Raw genomic sequence first — 17113 nt, forward strand, 5'->3', positions numbered from 1 at the left:
TTAAATTTGCTTAACCTTTTCCTGCTAACTATTTTACCTGTTTAGTTGAAACTTGGTTTCTTTTATTCTGCGTATTATTTGAAATTGATTTTCTTTAAATTAAATTTTATTAATATGAAGTATTTGACATTTTTAAATTTGGTATTGAAGCAACGTATTAAAGATTTTGAAATATTATTTTGCTAAATTATTCATTCCTGAATATTTTTGTAAGAGTTTTATACTCATTGTGATGGAGCCGTGAGCTCTTTATTATGAAAAAATATTATTAATGATTTATGTTGGCATGAGCCGTGGGCTCTTTATTGTGGAAAAATATCGTTGTTGATTTACTTTGGCAAATTGAAATATTTGGGCACTTGAGGTGTAAATTGTGATATATTGTGATATTGATACGCATGCGGTGGTATAAGGTTTGGGTATTGAAACGCATGTTGTGAGATAAGGGTGGCTTGATACGCATGGCTGGTAGGGGGAACTACTAGAAGTCATGCGGTGTGATAAGGATGGCTAAAACGCGGGATGCTATTTCGGGAAAAAAATATTTTCTTTAAAATATATTGTGAAGGATCCCGCTGTGAGATAAGGAAATGAAATATTGTGAATTTATTTATGATTTGGAACTACGAGGCGGTACCACGGTAGTGCCCTTGTTGATATTGATATATGGCCGTAGTTGCCTTTGATTTTTGTTGTGATTTTCCTTAAAATTGAAAAGAAATTTTGTTTTGTTTCCACGAGGTATTTATTTGCTATTATTTGGTATAATTAAATGTGACATACTACTTGATTCATTTCCATTATCATTTTATCTTATTATATTGTTTAAATATTTTTTTTCCATGTCATTATTTATTCTCCAGTAGGGCCTGACCTGACCTCATCACTACTCTACCGATGTTAGGCTTGGCACTTACTGGGTACCGCTGTGGTGTACTCATACTACGCTTCTGCACATCTTTTTATGCAGATCCAGGTACATCTTACCAGCCTAGACGTCAGTGAGTTACCTGTGCACGGAGATTTCGAGGTATATCTGCCAGCGTCCGTAGACTCCAGAGTCCCCTTTTATCATTTTTATGTTGCTTCCTTATTTTTATTTAGACCTTGATATATAGAGACATTGAGAATAAATTTTTAGAAGCTTGTGACTTATTTCTTCCGGGTTTTGGGATTTGTAATTATTTGAATTGTAGTTTATATATTTCATATATTTATTATTATTCTGCATTGATAGGCTTACCTAGTCTTAGAAACTAGGTGTCATCACGATCTCCTATGGAGAGAATTTGGGGTCGTGACAAGTTAGTATTAGAGCACTAGGTTCATAGGTGTTATGAGACACAAGCAGATTTATTAGAGTCTTGTGGATCGGTACGGAGACGTCTATACTTATCTTCGAGAGGTTATGGAACTGTTAGGAAATATTCCTTTGATTCCTTATCGTGTATATTTGTTGACTTCAAAACTTTAAACCATTGTCTTTCTATTCTCTCATAGATGGTGAGGACACGCACAACTGGATCTGATGATCAGACACTCGTGCCCCCTGTTGGAGCCGTAAGAGGCCGGGGTCGGGGCAGAGGCCGAGCCAGAGGCCGAGGAAGACCACGTTGTGCAACCAGAGCACCTGCACGAGCCGCCACACCAGAGCCACTAGTAGCTCCAGTTGGAGAGCAGGAACCCAGGACACCTGTTACTACTCCTGCACTTCAGGAGACTCTTGCCCTATTTTTGAGCATGTTTGGCACTCTAGCTCAGGCAGGGTTAATTCCACTTGCTCCTGCCACATCTCAGGCCGGGGGAGGAGCACAGACTCCCGCCTCCCGTACTCCAGAGCCACGGGCCCAAGTTGACCATGGCCCAGAGGTTATACCAGTGCAGCCAGTTGTCCCAGTTCGACCTGAGATTAGGACAATAGTTTCAGAGGGGGGTAGCTCAGGCTCGAGAGGTATAAGAAGTACCACCCTCCCACTTTCAGCGGTTTAGCTTTAGAGGATGCTCAAGGTTTTCTAGAGGAATGACACTGTATCCTTCATAATATGGGTATTGTTGATTCCAGTGGGGTTTCTTTCATGGCATTCCAGTTTAGAGAAGTAGCCTACCAGTGGTGGCGGGCATATGAGTTGGATAGTCCGGTTGAGGCAGCTTCACTTACTTGGACTCAATTTTCAGATATGTTCTTAAGGGAGTATGTTCCTCAGAGTCATAGAGATGCATCAGTCTTATTTGATCCAGGCTCCACTTATTCTTATGTGTCATCTTATTTTGCCCCGTATTTGGGCGCATCACATGATTCCTTGAGTTCTTCTGTTTATGTATCTACACCCGTAGGTGAATCTATTATTGTGCACCGTGTGTATCGGTCGTCTTTAATTGTTATCAGCGGTTTTGAGACCAAAGCTGATTTATTATTGCTCAGTATGATGGATTTTGATATTATTTTGGGCATGGACTGGTTGTCGCCCTATCACGCTATTCTTGATTGTTACGCCAAGACGGTGGCGTTGGCTATGCCAGGTCTACCGCGGCTAGAATGGAGAGGTACCTCGAATCATATTCCTAGCAGGGTTGTTTCATTTCTTAAAGCTCAACGAATGGTTGAGAAGGGGTGTGATGTGTATCTGGCCTATGTGAGAGATGTTAGTATTGATACTCTTATTGTGGAGTCAGTTCCTATAGTAAGGGATTTTCCTGATGTATTTCTAGCGGATCTTTCGGGTATGCCACCCAGGGCACTCAGCCCATTTCTATTCCACCATATTATATGGCCCCAGCAGAGTTGAAAGAATTAAAAGAACAGTTATAAGAGTTGCTTGATAAGGGTTTCATTCAGCCCGGTGTATCACCTTGGGGTGCTCCTGTCTTATTTGTAAAGAAGAAGGATAGTTTTATGCGGATGTGTATTGGTTACCACCAGCTGAACAAGGTTACAGTGAAGAACATGTATCCATTGCCATGTATTGATGACCTATTTGATCAGCTTCAGGATGCCAGGGTATTCTCTAAAATTGACTTGCATTCAGGCTATCATCAGTTGAAGATTCGGGAGCCAGATATCCCGAAGACTGCTTTTAGGAATCGGTATGGTCATTACGAGTTCCTTGTGATGTCTTTTGGGTTGACCAATGCCCCAGCAGTATTTATGCACTTAATGAATAGTGTATTTCAGCCCTATCTTGATTCTTTCATCATTGTGTTTATTGATGACATTCTAGTATATTCCCAAAGTCGGGAAGATCATGAGCAACACCTGAGGGTTGTGCTCCAAACTTTGAGAGAAAAGAAGTTATATGCAAAAATTTCAAAGTGTGAATTCTGGCTTGATTCAGTGGGATTTTTGGGTCATATAGTTTTGTGCGAGGGGATCAAGGTAGATTAGAAGAATATTGAAGTAGTGCAGAGTTGGTCCAGACCGTCCTCAGTTACGGAAATCCAGAGTTTCCTTGGTTTGGCTGGGTATTAACGCCGATTTGTAAAGGGTTTCTCTTTTATTGCTGCATCTATGACCAAATTGACACAGAAGGATGCTCCGTTCAGGTGGACCAAGGAATATGAGGAGAGCTTCCAAAAGCTCAAGACAGCTTTGACTACAGCCCCAGTATTGGTATTACCTACAGGTACAGGGTCTTATACTGTGTATTGTGACGCGTCGCGTATTGGTCTCGATGCAGTGTTGATGTAAGATGGTAGGGTGATTGCCTACACGTCCAGACAGTTAAAGGTGCATGAAAAGAATTATCATGTACATGACCTGGAGTTAGCAGCTATTGTTCATGCCTTAAAAATTTAGCGGCATTATTTGTACGGTGTCCATTGTGAGGTCTACACCGATCACCGGAGTCTACAACATTTGTTTAAATAGAAGGATCTTAATTTGTGGCAGTGGAGATGGTTGGAGTTGCTTAAGGATTATGATACGACCATTCTCTATCATCCTGGGAAGGCCAATATAGTGGCTGATGCCTTGAGTCGTAAGGCGGAGAGTTTGGGCAACTTAGCGTATTTACCGGTAGTAGAGAGGCCTTTATCCTTGGATGTTCAGGCCTTGGCCAATCAGTTTGTCAGATTGGATATTTCCGAGCCGAGTCGAGTTTTGGCTTGTGTGGTCTCTCGGTCCTTTCTTTATGATCGTATCAGGGAGCGTCAGTATGATGACCCACATTTGCTTGTCCTTAAGGATACAGTTCAACATGGTGATGCCAAGGAAGTCACTATTGGAGATGATGGTGTACTACGGATGCAGGGCAGGCTATGTGTACCCAATGTAGATAGCTTGCGTGAGTTGATTCTCTAGGAGGCTCATAGTTCGTGGTACTCCATTCATCCGGGCGCTGCAAAGATGTATCAGGACTTGAGACAGCACTATTGGTGGAGGCGGATGAAGAAAGACATAGTGGAGTATGTAGCTCGGTGTCTAAATTGTCAACAGGTGAAATATGAGCATCAGCGACCGGGTGGATTGCTTCTGAAGTTAGAGATTCCAGAATGGAAATAGGAGAGGATCACTATGGATTTCGTTGTTGGGCTCCCACAGACTCAGAGGAAGTTCGATGCAGCTTGGGTGATTGTGGATAGATTGACCAAGTCAACTCATTTCATTCCTGTGATGACTACTTACTCTTCCCAGCAGTTGGCTCGAATCTATATTCGCGAGATTGTCAGACTTCAAGGCATACCAGTATCTATCATCTCTAATCGGGGTACACAGTTTACATCACGGTTCTGGAGGGCAGTACAACGTGAGTTGGGTACTCGGGTAGAGTTGAGTACAACATTTCACCTTCATACGGACGGGCAGTCCGAACGCACTATTCAGATACTGGAGGATATGCTTTGTGTGTGTGTGATAGATTTTAAGGGTGCTTGGGATCAGTTCTTACCACTTGCGGAGTTTGCTTACAACAACAGTTACCAGTCAAGAATTCAGATGGCTCCGTATGAGGCTTTGTATGGTAGTCCGTGCTGGTCTCCAGTGGGTTGGTTCGAACCGGGCGAGGCTAGGCTATTGAGTACAGACTTGGTTCAGGATGCCTTGGAAAAGGTTAAATTGATTCAGGATCAACTTCTTATAGCCCAATCTAGACAGAAGAGTTATGCGGATCAGAAGGTTCATGATGTTGCATTTATGGTTGGTCAGCGGGTTTTGCTCCGGGTTTCGCCTATGAAGGGTGTGATGAGGTTCGCGAAGAAGGGCAAGTTGAGCCCTAGGTATATTGGGCCTTTTGAGATTCTTGAGAATGTTGGAGAGGTGGCTTACAAACTTGCACTGCCACCTAGTCTCTCTGCAGTTCATCAAGTATTCTATGTTTCTATGCTTCGGAAATATCACGGCGAACCGTCTCATGTGTTAGACTTCAGTTCAGTTCAGTTGGACAAAGATCTGTCTTATGTTGAGGAACCAGTGGCTCTTTTAGATAGGCAGGTTCGAAAGCTGAGGTCAAAGAACATTGCTTCTGTGAAGGTTCAGTGGAGGGGTCATCCGGTCGAGGAGGCGACTTGGGAGACTGAGCATGATATGCGCAGCTGTTATCCTCATCTTTTCACCACTCCAGGTATAATTCTAAACCCGTTCGAGGATGAATGTTTGTTTAAGAGGTGGAGAATGTAATGACCCAACCGATTATTTTTACTTTTAGAACCCTGTTCCCCTAAATAAAACTCCTCATATGCACCTTTATAAATTTATGACCTGCGGGGATGGTTGGTTTGGGATTTGGAAGTGTTCGGGTTGAAATCGGAACACTTGGTTCCTTAAGCTGGCCTTAAAATGCTAACTTTGACTTCAGTCAACATTTTGAGAAAATGACCCTGGAATAGAATTTTGATGATTCCAAAAGCTCTGTATGGTGATTTTGGACTTAGGAGTGTATTCGGAATTTTATTTGGAAGTCCGTAATTAAATTAGGCTTGAAATGGCTAAAATAGAAATTTAAATTTGGAAGTTTGACCGGGGAGTTGACTTTTTGATATCGGGGTCGGAATCCAGTTCTGAAAGTTTTCATAGCTATGTTATGTCATTTATGACTTGCATGCAAAATTTGAGGTCAATCGGACTTGATTTGATATGTTCCGGCGTTGTTTGTAGAAATTGAAAGTTTCAAAGTTTATTAGACTTGAATCTATGTGTGATTCGTGTTTTTAGTATTGTTGGATGTGTTTTGAAGACTCGACTAAGTTCGTATGACGTATTAGGACTTGTTGGTATATTTATTTGAGGTCCTGAGGGGCTCGGGCATGTTCCGGATGGTTAACGGATCATTTTTGGCCTTGGTGAGATAGCTGATATATGCTGCTGCAATTTTTCTGGTTTCCTCTTTTGCGTTCGCAAGAGGAGCCTCGCGTTCGCGAAGAGTGTTCTGAGCTGGTGAGATTTTTATTCTACGCGTTCGCAGAGGAGATAACGTGAACGCGAAGGGTAGGGCAGTGTGTGCATCGCGAACGCATGAGTGGCGTCTCGTTCGCGAAGGAGAGTGAGGCAGCTGGGAACCCCAGTCTTTTGTTCTACGCGTTCGCGAGGTAAGGGACGCGTTCGTGAAGGTCAGAGTTTGCAAAGCTTCGTGTTCGTGAAGCGTAGGTCACGTTTGCGAAGAGGAAAGTTGGGTAGCACATTTTTGTGCTTCGCGAATGCGAAGCCAGGGTCGCGTTCGCGAAGAAGAAACCACTAGACAGAATGTTTAAGTTCAGAAAATGGGACTTTTTTTCATTTTTCATTTTTAACGATTTGAAGCTCGGATTGAGGCAATTTTTGGGAAATTTTCAGAGAAAATATCGGGGTAAGTGTTTTTAACTCAATCTTGGTTAGATTACCCGAATCGATCACTGTTTTTAACATTTAATTGGTGATTTACGTTGGAAATTTTTGAAAACCCTCTTGGATAGATTTGAGGGTCAAATTGTTATTGGAATTTAGTCATTTTGGTATGGTTAGACTCGTGGTTGAATAGGCATTCATATTTCGTAACTTTCGCCGGATTCCGAGTCGTGGGCCCCACGGGCCATTTTTGAGTTAATTTCGGATTTTTATTGAAAAATGTAGTATTTTCTTATTGAATTAATTCTATAATTTTTGTTGAGTGTATCGAATTAATTATGACTAGATACGAGTTGACCAGAATCGAAAAATCGAGGAAAAAACATACTACTTGGTTAAATTGGAGCAAGTCGAGGTAAGTGACTTGTCTAACCTTGTGTGGGGGAAATTTCCCCTAGGATTGATATTAATTGTAATGTGATGAAAGTCGTGTACACAAGGTGACGAGTATGTACACAGACTAAATGTGAAGGATTATGTTTTTAAATTGTGAAGATCACTGTTGCATATTAATTAAATTATTAAATCTTGTTATATTCTCCATCATTGATTTGATTTGTATACTTTAAATTTGCTTGACTTTTTCCTGCTAATTGTTTGACCTGTTTAGTTGAAACTTGGATTCTTTTATTCTGTGCATTATTTGAAATTGATTTTCTGTAAATTAATATTATTAATATGAAGTATTTTATATTTTTAAATTTGGTATTGAAGCAGCGTATTAAAGATTTTGAAATATTATTTTGCTAAATTATTTATTCCTAAAGATATTTGTAAGATTTTTGTACTCATTGTGATGGAGCCGTAAGCTCTTTATTGTGGAAAAATATTATTGATGATTTATGTTGGCATGAGCCGTGAGCTCTTTATTGTGAAAAAATATTATTGATGATTTATGTTGGCATGAGCCGTGAGCTCTTTATTGTGGAAAACTATCATTGTTGATTTACTTTGGCAAATTAAAATATTTGGGCACTTGAGGTGCAAATTGTGATATATTGTGATATTGATACGCATGCGGTAGTATAAAGTCTGGGTATTGAAACGCATGCGGTGTGATAAGGATGTCTAAAATGCGGGATGTTATTTCGGGAGAAAAATATTTTCTTTAAAATAAATTGTGAAGGCTCCCGCGATGAGATGAGGAAATAAAATATTGTGAATTTATTTATGATTTGGGACTACAAGGCGGTACCTCGATAGCGCCTTTATTGATATTGATTTATGGCCGTAGTTGCCTTTGATTTTTGTTGTGATTTTCCTTAAAATTGAAAACAAATTATGTTTTGTTTCCACAAGGTATTTATTTGCCATTATTTGGTGTAATTAAATGTGACATGCTACTTGATTCATTTCCATTGTCATTTTATCTTATTATATTGTTTAAATATTTTTTTCCATGTCATTATTTATTCTCCAATAGGGCCTGACCTGACCTCGTCACTACTCTACCGAGGTTAGGCTTGGCACTTACTGGGTACCGTTGTGGTGTACTCATACTACGCTTATGTACATCTTTTTGTGCATATCCAGATACATCTTACCAGCCTAGACGTCAGTGAGTTACCTGCGCACGGAGACTTCGAGGTATATCTGCCAACGTTCGCAGACTCCGGAGTCCCCTTCTATCATTTTTATGTTGCTTCCTTATTTTTCTTTAGACCTTGATATATAGAGACATTGAGAATAAATTTTTAGAAGCTTGTGACTTATTTCTACCGGGTTTTGGGAGTTGTAATTATTTGAATTATAGTTTATATATTTCAGATATTTATTATTATTCCGCATTGATAGCCTTACGTAGTCTTAGAAACTAGGTGTCATCACGATCTCCTATGGAGGAAATTTGGGGTCGTGACACATCCACGCGTTCGCGATGAACACTGATCTCTTCCCTTTGTGAACGCAGCCCCCACTTCGCGAACGCGAAGAGTAATTTTCACCTGCCTCCAGTTTCTTCTTCGCGAACGCGAGCCCCCTCTCGCGAACGCAAAGAAGGATACCAGAAGCAGATTTCTGCAGTTTTTCCCAAGTCCAAAAATGGTTCGTTAATCACCCGAAACCAACCCGAGCCCTCGGGACTCCAAACCAAACATGCACCCAAGTCCTAAAATATCATACGAACTTGCTCGCACGATCAAATCGCCAAAATAACACCAAGAACTACGAATCGGACATCAAATCAAAAGAAATTTGCAAGAAAACATTAAAACTTATATTTTTACAACCGGACGTCTGAATCACGTCAAATCAACTCCGATTCTCACCAAATTAGGCAGACAAGTCATAAATATTATAGTGGACCTATACCGAGCTCCGAAACTAAAATACGGACCCGGTGTCAATAAATCCAACATCAGTAATTTTTTAAAAATCATTAAGCTTTCAAGCTTTTAATGTTTCATCAAAATTCCATATCTCGGGCTAGGGATCTCGGAATTAGATTCCGGACATACGCCCAAATCCCAAATCACGATACGGACCTACCGGAATTGTCAAAACACTGATCCGAGTCTGTTTACTCAAAATGATGAACAAAGTCAACTCGGTTGAGTTTTAAAGCTCTATTTCACATTTTAATCCATTTTTCTCATAAAAACTATCCGAAAAATTGTACAAACTGCGCACGCAAGTCGAGGAATGATAGATGATGTTTTCGAGGTCTTAGAACACAGAATTACTTATTAAATTTAAAGATGACATTTTGGGTCATCACACCTAATTACCTAGTTTAATAAGGAAAGATTTACTTTAGTTAATTTAAAATAGATATTTGAAAAATAATTAAATTACAGTTTTATCCAATGTGAAATCTAGTTTCAAAGGGCAAAAAAGGCGAACGATATTTTACTAAGGGCCTTCGTGCTTTTAATATAGTATAGATTTATTCACGGCACCTCGTGCTCACATTTCTTTTCATAATCCGCCTGGGAATAGCCACACGCTTCCAGTTTCAACATAAATCAGACTATTATCAATTTACCAATAACAAGACAAATTGCACAATGCATAAAAATAAACACAAGGAAAATCACAACATCACATAAAAATCACCAATGTAACCACTCCACATCATCACATAGCATCCCTGACAATAGCCACCATTATCTCTCCTATAGCCACCCTTATTACTCCTATAATAGCCTCATTTATCTCTCTGCCCTGACAATATCAATAGCCACCCTTATCTCTCTTATAGCCACCCTTATCACTCCTATAATATCCTATCTTATCCCTCCGCCCTAACAATATCAATAGTCACCCTTATCGCTCATATAGCCACCCTTATCACTCCTATAATATCCTCCCTTATCCCTCCGCCCTGAGAATATCAATAGTCACCCTTATCGCTCCTATAACCACCCTTATCACTCCTATAATAGTCTCTCTTATCTCTCCGCCCTGACAACATCAATAGCCACCCTTATCGCTCTTATAGCCACCCTTATCTCTCCTATAGCCACCCTTATCGCTTAGCGCAGACAATATCCCAACACACATAACAACAATTGAATGCCACCCTTATACCCACATAATATCAACAGTGAAATGCCACCCTTATATCCTCAAAATAATAACTCAAATAACACAACAATTTACACAGAATATTATCCCGGCAATATAACAAAATCAATTCATATCACAATTTGCCCAATGGCCACAACCAATTCCAAAGATATAACAAAATCAATTAATTTCACAACAAATAGCCCAAGGCTCCACACAATGTGTATAAAACCTAAAAAATGACATAGATGGAAAATACTCAGTATAGGGCAACGCCTTCATTAATCCAAATTCTTGATAATTATATAACGCCTTGGTTTAAACTTATTTCATTAATTATTTGCAGATGAAAAATCCATAATATAATTATTTCCAGAAAATATCAAATCACCCAACTCACGAAATTCACATAAATATACAAGTAATAGCCACATCAAATTGTCATATAAAAACAAATTCAACAAACGCGAATTGAGTCATGGCAAATAGATGATTTAATAAATGCCAACAATTATCTAATTTACTACAAAATATGCCTAAGACTTTAACCCAATCAATTTTGTACATATAAGCCCGAGTACGTACTCGTCACCTCGCGTACACGGCTTTTTACATTTCACAAATGGCACATAAGACTCGATGCCTAAGGGGTAATTCCCCCACTCAAGGTTAGGCAAGATACTTACCTCGTTTCGCAACCAATTGCAATATTTCAATAAACCTTTGCCTCGCGAATTCGTGTCTGAAAGCTTCAAATCTAGTCACAAACAATTCAATATACTCAACACGAATCGTAGGAATTAATTCCATATGAAAATACTAATTTTCCAGCAAAATTCGAAATTTAACTCAAAAATGTCTGTGGGGCCCACATCTTGGAATCCGACGAAACTCACAAAATCCGATAACCCATTCAATTACGAGACCACCCATACCGATTTTATCAAATTCCAATATCGGATTGACCTTCAAATCTTCATTTTATATTTTTTGAAAATTTTACAAAAAATCTGATTTTTCTTCCATAAATTCACGGATTCATGATGTAAATGAGTATGAAATCATGAAATATAATCAATACAAGATAAGGAATACTTACCCCAATGTTTACCCGTGAAAATCACCCAAACCGAGCTCCCCAACTATATTTTTGTCAAAAATGGTAGAAAATCCCCGTTTATAGGGTCTCAGCTGTTTCGGGTGTCACAGGTAGCGTGGGGCGCTGCTTGTGGCGCTATTTTCAGTACCCTTAAACATCCCAGCGCCAGGGCTAGCACCCCACGCTACCCTGGGCGCTCGCGGCGACGGAAAATCTTTTCCGACACGGAAATGGGCATCTCTCTCTCATACGATGTCCGAATTCGACGATTCTTTTTGCTATGGCTCCAAAATTTCTATACGGGTCTAATTCTTCAATCAAGACTGAATTTGAAGCTCATTTGCTTTATGTGATACCACGTATTCTTGAAGAATCAATATCGAAATATAGCAAATAAAGTCCGATTGACCTCAAATTTTACATACAAGTCGTAGTGCATCGTATGAAGCTATTCAAGACTTCAAATAGTAGAAAGGAGAGTAATAACTCAAATCAATTAGGTAATTTACCATTAGATTCTTATATTATACAAATATTTAAGGGCATAAAAGTCGACCAATATTTCGAGGATATTTTAGTCGTTCAACATTTAGCATAAATTATTCGTGCTTTTATAATAACTAGTCTCTATAAAAAGATAAATTTTTATTTTTAATTTTTATATATGAGAGAGAGAGAGAGAGAGAGAGAGAGAGAGAGAGAGAGAGAGAGAGAGAGAGAGAGAGAGAGAGAGAGAGAGAGAGAGAGAGAGAGAGAGATAGATAGATAGATAGATATAGACATAGATATAGATATAGATAGATAGATTTGAACTTTGTTTGAGTTACTACATTTATGAGTTATAAAATTTATTTACTACTCAAGAATGTTAAGTCCAAACTTGAAATAATACGTTAAAAGATAAAATTGTGAAAAAAGTTTAAGAAATATTTATAAATTACATTACAATAAATATTTATATGTATAAAATATTTTTTAAAATTGTATAAATGTACTATCGGGTTGGTTTAGTTTCGGTTTGACTTTTTTAGTTAAACCAAACCAAACCAATTATGGTCAGATTTGTTTTTCAATACCAAACCATAATCGGATTTTTTTTTTCCGATTTAACTCGGATTATCGATTTTCTTTATACACCCCTACTTTACATAATAGACATGTCTTTTTGATTAATAACTAATTCTTTAGTTATTATTAAATTAGGAAGAAATCCAACATTTCAAGAAGAGAACCCCTTTTTCTTCTGCTTGATGATTGTTAATTTGTTATTTAGAAGAAATTTCATAAATGATTACACTACCTTGGAATCGATTGGGCCCGAATCAAAATATGAACTGCATCTCATCCGAATGTTCAAATTACAAAATCTGATGGTTGCAAAAAGGACATTAATTAGATTTAATTAGCATATTAGTATCTCAACTTGTTTTTATTAACTTTTTAATATAGCTAAAAACCAAAATTATGGCATGAGTTAATTACATGACGTTATCTGAAGTTTCATCTAAGCATTACTTAAATACATGATGAGACCTTGTCTTAAGATAATGATCCATTTATAATTAGAGAATATCATGACAATATTAACATGTTCTCCTCTAATACAGAGTTTGTTAAGGGACATAATGGTAAAAACAAAAATAATGGGTTTCAAATTTTAAAAGAGAAACAAGATGCAAAATTATCGCTCATCAATAAAAGTATAACTAGTTAACGACTTAACGTATTGAATATAATGCTTTCTGAATTGTCAATATTAACTTTTTTGGAGAATTATACAAACTTTCCTTTAGATTTGTTTAATATATATGTGAAACCATAAAAGCATGAATGTGTTACAAGTCCAAACCTCAGTTAGAAAAGCAGAACAAGACATTTTCCTTTATTATGTTGCCATATTTACCTCTTTAATTTCATTATATTTCTATATACTACCACAAAAACAAAAAAGAATCTTGCCATTTGTATTATTCCAAAATCTACCTATAGACGGATGTACACACACATGACAAGTACCACATGCTATTCATGACATAAGATTATAACATTAATTAAAAGGCACCATATTATTATAAATATGGCCAACATTGAACGATTCTTTCAAAATTCATTCTTTTCCAATTTTGCATACAGAAGAGAATACAGCAGGCAGTTTCAACATCAACAAATTAAGAGATCTTTTCCCTAACTAATGGCAGCCATTGTTAAGCTCTCTATCACTCTCCTTCTAGTTACACTTCTCAGTAAAGGTAAAAACCTGTAGCTTTTTTAATGTAAACAACTAGTTCAATCTTATTATTATTAAAAGTTAGTTTTGCATATTTAATCATAAAGTTTTTTTTCTTTTTATATAACTTTTGATTGGTAGAACCACTACTTTATTGTCTAATTCTAATAAACATCTTCTCCATTCTAAAACAACTTCTGGAATCGATTCAAAAAGAGTGATTTTTCATTGAAATTGTTACAACTCAAATACTCATACGGTCGAAATATTCCAAAATTGCTCTTTCCTCTCTTATTAAGAATAAGAAGTAGTCAATATGTGGATCTTACGTTTGGTCAAAATAGCAGTCAAAGAGGGATTGTTACATAAATAGCCGGTCAGATGCAAAATTTACTTTTTTTTTTAGTCGGTATATACAGATTATATATAGTTATACTTATATTATACATGTATTATATATTCATAGACTATTTATGTCGGTTATTTTTAGTTTAAGAAATTAGGTGAGCAGTTATTTGGGTTTATTAATTTGCTTTATTCTTGTAAATTCTTTAGCTTCATCTTGAATTTTTCATTCACGTTATGGAATATATCGACCCAAACAATAATCCAAGGTGGGTCTTTTGCTTTGAATATTTTTGTATAATACTATGCATTGTCATTAATGGGTTGGTCAAGATCGAATATTCTTTTAAAGTGGATATCAAAGTATTTTACTTTATGAGATCAGCTTTTATGGAAAAAGAATCTTTCATTTAAATATTTATATTCAGTTCCCATTGCCAGCTGTCCCCTTTTAGGCAATCTGGGGTCTAGCTTGAACCCTTTTTGCATCGAAAAGTAAATTAAATAAATTTAATAACAGTATTAGCAGGCCTTAGTTCCTAGCTGTACTGGCCAAACATTGTAATGGACGATTCAATTTGTTTAGACCTACTTTTTACTACTTCTTTATTCCCAAATTCCCAATTCATGTGATAATTAGTTCGAGAGTTAAATAAGTTATTGTTAATTATTAGGACTTAGTGTTTTTTATGTAGTTAAATATGCAAATTTTATTTTAAAAGAATTATAAATTTCTGTTCGAACTTGCAGTCAAAATTAAACTCTAGAATTCGAGTTGCATCACATAAGGGTTCAATCGAAAGCAGTCTTATATGTCAAAGTAAAAAAATATTATTGGTTTTAAATTAAACAATGTGAATAGTTGAGTAAAACTAACAAAAATACCATTATTTCTCTGCATAGTAAAGATGTACTATGAAACAAATTGGACTATTGAGTCTTTACAAATACAATTCATATTTCTTTAAAGTGATGGAGCTCATTATTAATATATTTTTTTCTTTTTAACTCTTTCTCTTTCTTTCTTTTTTTGGTACGTTATACCCATTAAAACTTGTACCCATGCTAATTAATTCGGTGATCACCTCCTCATTGTCCTCTAAGTTAGGGGGAGCTAGGTATGCGAAAGGGGTTAATCGAGCCCCTTTCGCCAAAAATTATGTTGTGTATATAAGGTTAAATTTTTTTCATGTATATACATTAGATGTTGAATCCCCTTAGCTTCTTCGCGTGTTTAGTTTTTTTATTTTTTAAATTCTCTTAGTTAAAATCCTGCTTTTGTCACTGCTCGAAGTATTTATATATGTTGCAAAATCTTATACCTATCCAAGTCGTTTTACAAAAATAAAAATAAAAATTTACTCTTTCCTCCTTATTTCATCTAATTTTTTGTCTTTTTCTTTGATTTGTGTAGATGTTTATGGTTGTGACTTGAACAATATAACTATTGGAACAATAAGGAGTGGGAATGAAATACAAGGAAAGCCAGAATGGAACGTTGTTGTAGTGAACAATTGTGATTGTCCTATGCAAAACTTGTTCTTGTCTTGCAATGATTTTCAGACAACAGAACCTGTGGATCCATCTGTTTTTAAGCCTACAGGAGACAACACATGTATTGTCAACAATGGCAGTTCTATACAACCAAAGGATACTGTCAAGTTTTCTTATGCTTGGGATCCTCCATTTTTTCTAAGGCCAACTTCTGTTGTAACTTTTTGCTGAATGTAGAATTAAAACGATTGAAATTGAATTCAAGATTTGGTTTGGTTCTTTAGTTCTTCTCAATCGTTTGGCGCTTTAGTATTTCTTTTTTATGCTTCAATTGATAATCGTTGTATGGCTCATAGAGGCAAATTTAGGACGAGTTTTATAAGTTCAATTGGATTTGTGCTTTCTGCTCGAATATATAAAAAGGACAATTTTTTAAGATTTAATTCTATATATTGGACTCACCTCAGCGTGATATGAAATCAACACGGTTAGTAAGAACTGTATTTTTATATTATATTTTTCTTCGAGGAAATTAAACTATTAGGATTTCTGAAGACAAAAGGCCGATATAATAGATAATATATATTTCAGTTTCAATTTCTTTTTGTTACACTTATGTATAGATCCCAGAATGTATAAAATCAATGATAGACGATGACTTAGATGAGATTCGGCATTCTAAAACTACTAACACATTCTTCCTTAATTTGAAATAGTATGAATCGGAAAACCGCAACAAATCAAAAAGTTAAATCAAACTAATTTAAAAGCCCGATTAAGATTGGTTTGATTTGGTTTGGTGTTGGGTAAAAAATCCAAACCAAACCGACATATATATATAAGACTTTATATAGAAATTTTTAAGAAAATGTCTAGAAATATTTGGGATTTAATATAACTATGAAGCTCATCCATTTTCATTTACTTTAATTAATGGGTTATATCATCACTTTCTTATCAAGTGTTACTGAATTATTTCTTATCAAGTGTTATGGAATTACATAAATCTCTTTGTTCTTCCATATTCATATGTCAAGATCAATTAAATTCTTATATCTTTTTTGAATGTGGAATGATATTTCGATAATTTAAAAGTAAATAGAACATATTATTATTTAGGAATCGTATTGATTTTTATGTTTAATTATTAAATTCAGTTAACTTTGAAAGTGTATATCACGACTAAGAAAACTATCATGTATTACAAAGAAAATTTTCCCAAATGAATATTTTAATAGATCAAATATTTGTTAGTTTTTTTAATTTTTACTAAATCTATATTCATTTATCAAAATTTTATCTATAACTTTAACAAAGTAAGACTGAAACAATATTAATGAAACAAAAGAACCCGAAAAATACGATAAAACTGAACCAATCCAAACCGATATAGTTGGTTTGATTTTGTTTTGATAAAAACGGAACCAATTTGATCCATGTACACCCCTGGATGAGAGAAGTAAAATGACAGTTGAGATTTTGTGACACAAATATTATTAGATCTAATATCTGCTCAAACAATTAAAATCAACAATTTGCTCCGATTTTTTTCCTTCAATACACCATGCTAATTCTAATACTGATTGTAATAACAACGAATCAAGTCTTTAAATACAGAGAAAATAAT

At 36.2% G+C, this 17113-nt stretch overlaps 1 protein-coding gene across 1 annotated transcript; it reads left to right on the top strand.

Annotated features, from left to right (window-relative positions):
* Positions 1-13538: 13538 nt before the first annotated feature.
* On the top strand, positions 13539-15784 carry LOC107760297 (TPD1 protein homolog 1B-like). The gene is made up of 2 exons (XM_016578327.2): positions 13539-13669; positions 15407-15784. Exons 1-2 carry the CDS (start codon positions 13612-13614, stop codon positions 15715-15717), a joined length of 369 nt encoding a protein of 122 aa, XP_016433813.1. The 5' UTR covers positions 13539-13611; the 3' UTR covers positions 15718-15784.
* Positions 15785-17113: the final 1329 nt, after the last annotated feature.

Source organism: Nicotiana tabacum, chromosome 23 (genome assembly GCF_000715075.1).
Source record: "Nicotiana tabacum cultivar K326 chromosome 23, ASM71507v2, whole genome shotgun sequence".
Taxonomy (NCBI): Eukaryota; Viridiplantae; Streptophyta; class Magnoliopsida; order Solanales; family Solanaceae; genus Nicotiana; species Nicotiana tabacum.

What these genes read in the sequence shown, in the direction of transcription:
- LOC107760297 (XM_016578327.2), top strand. Translation starts at nt 13,612, where the DNA reads ATGGCAGCCATTGTTAAGCTCTCTATCACTCTCCTTCTAGTTACACTT. An exon ending in AGTTACACTTCTCAGTAAAG is followed by an intron (nt 13,670 to 15,406) that starts GTAAAAACCTGT and finishes TGATTTGTGTAG; the next exon opens with ATGTTTATGGTTGTGACTTG.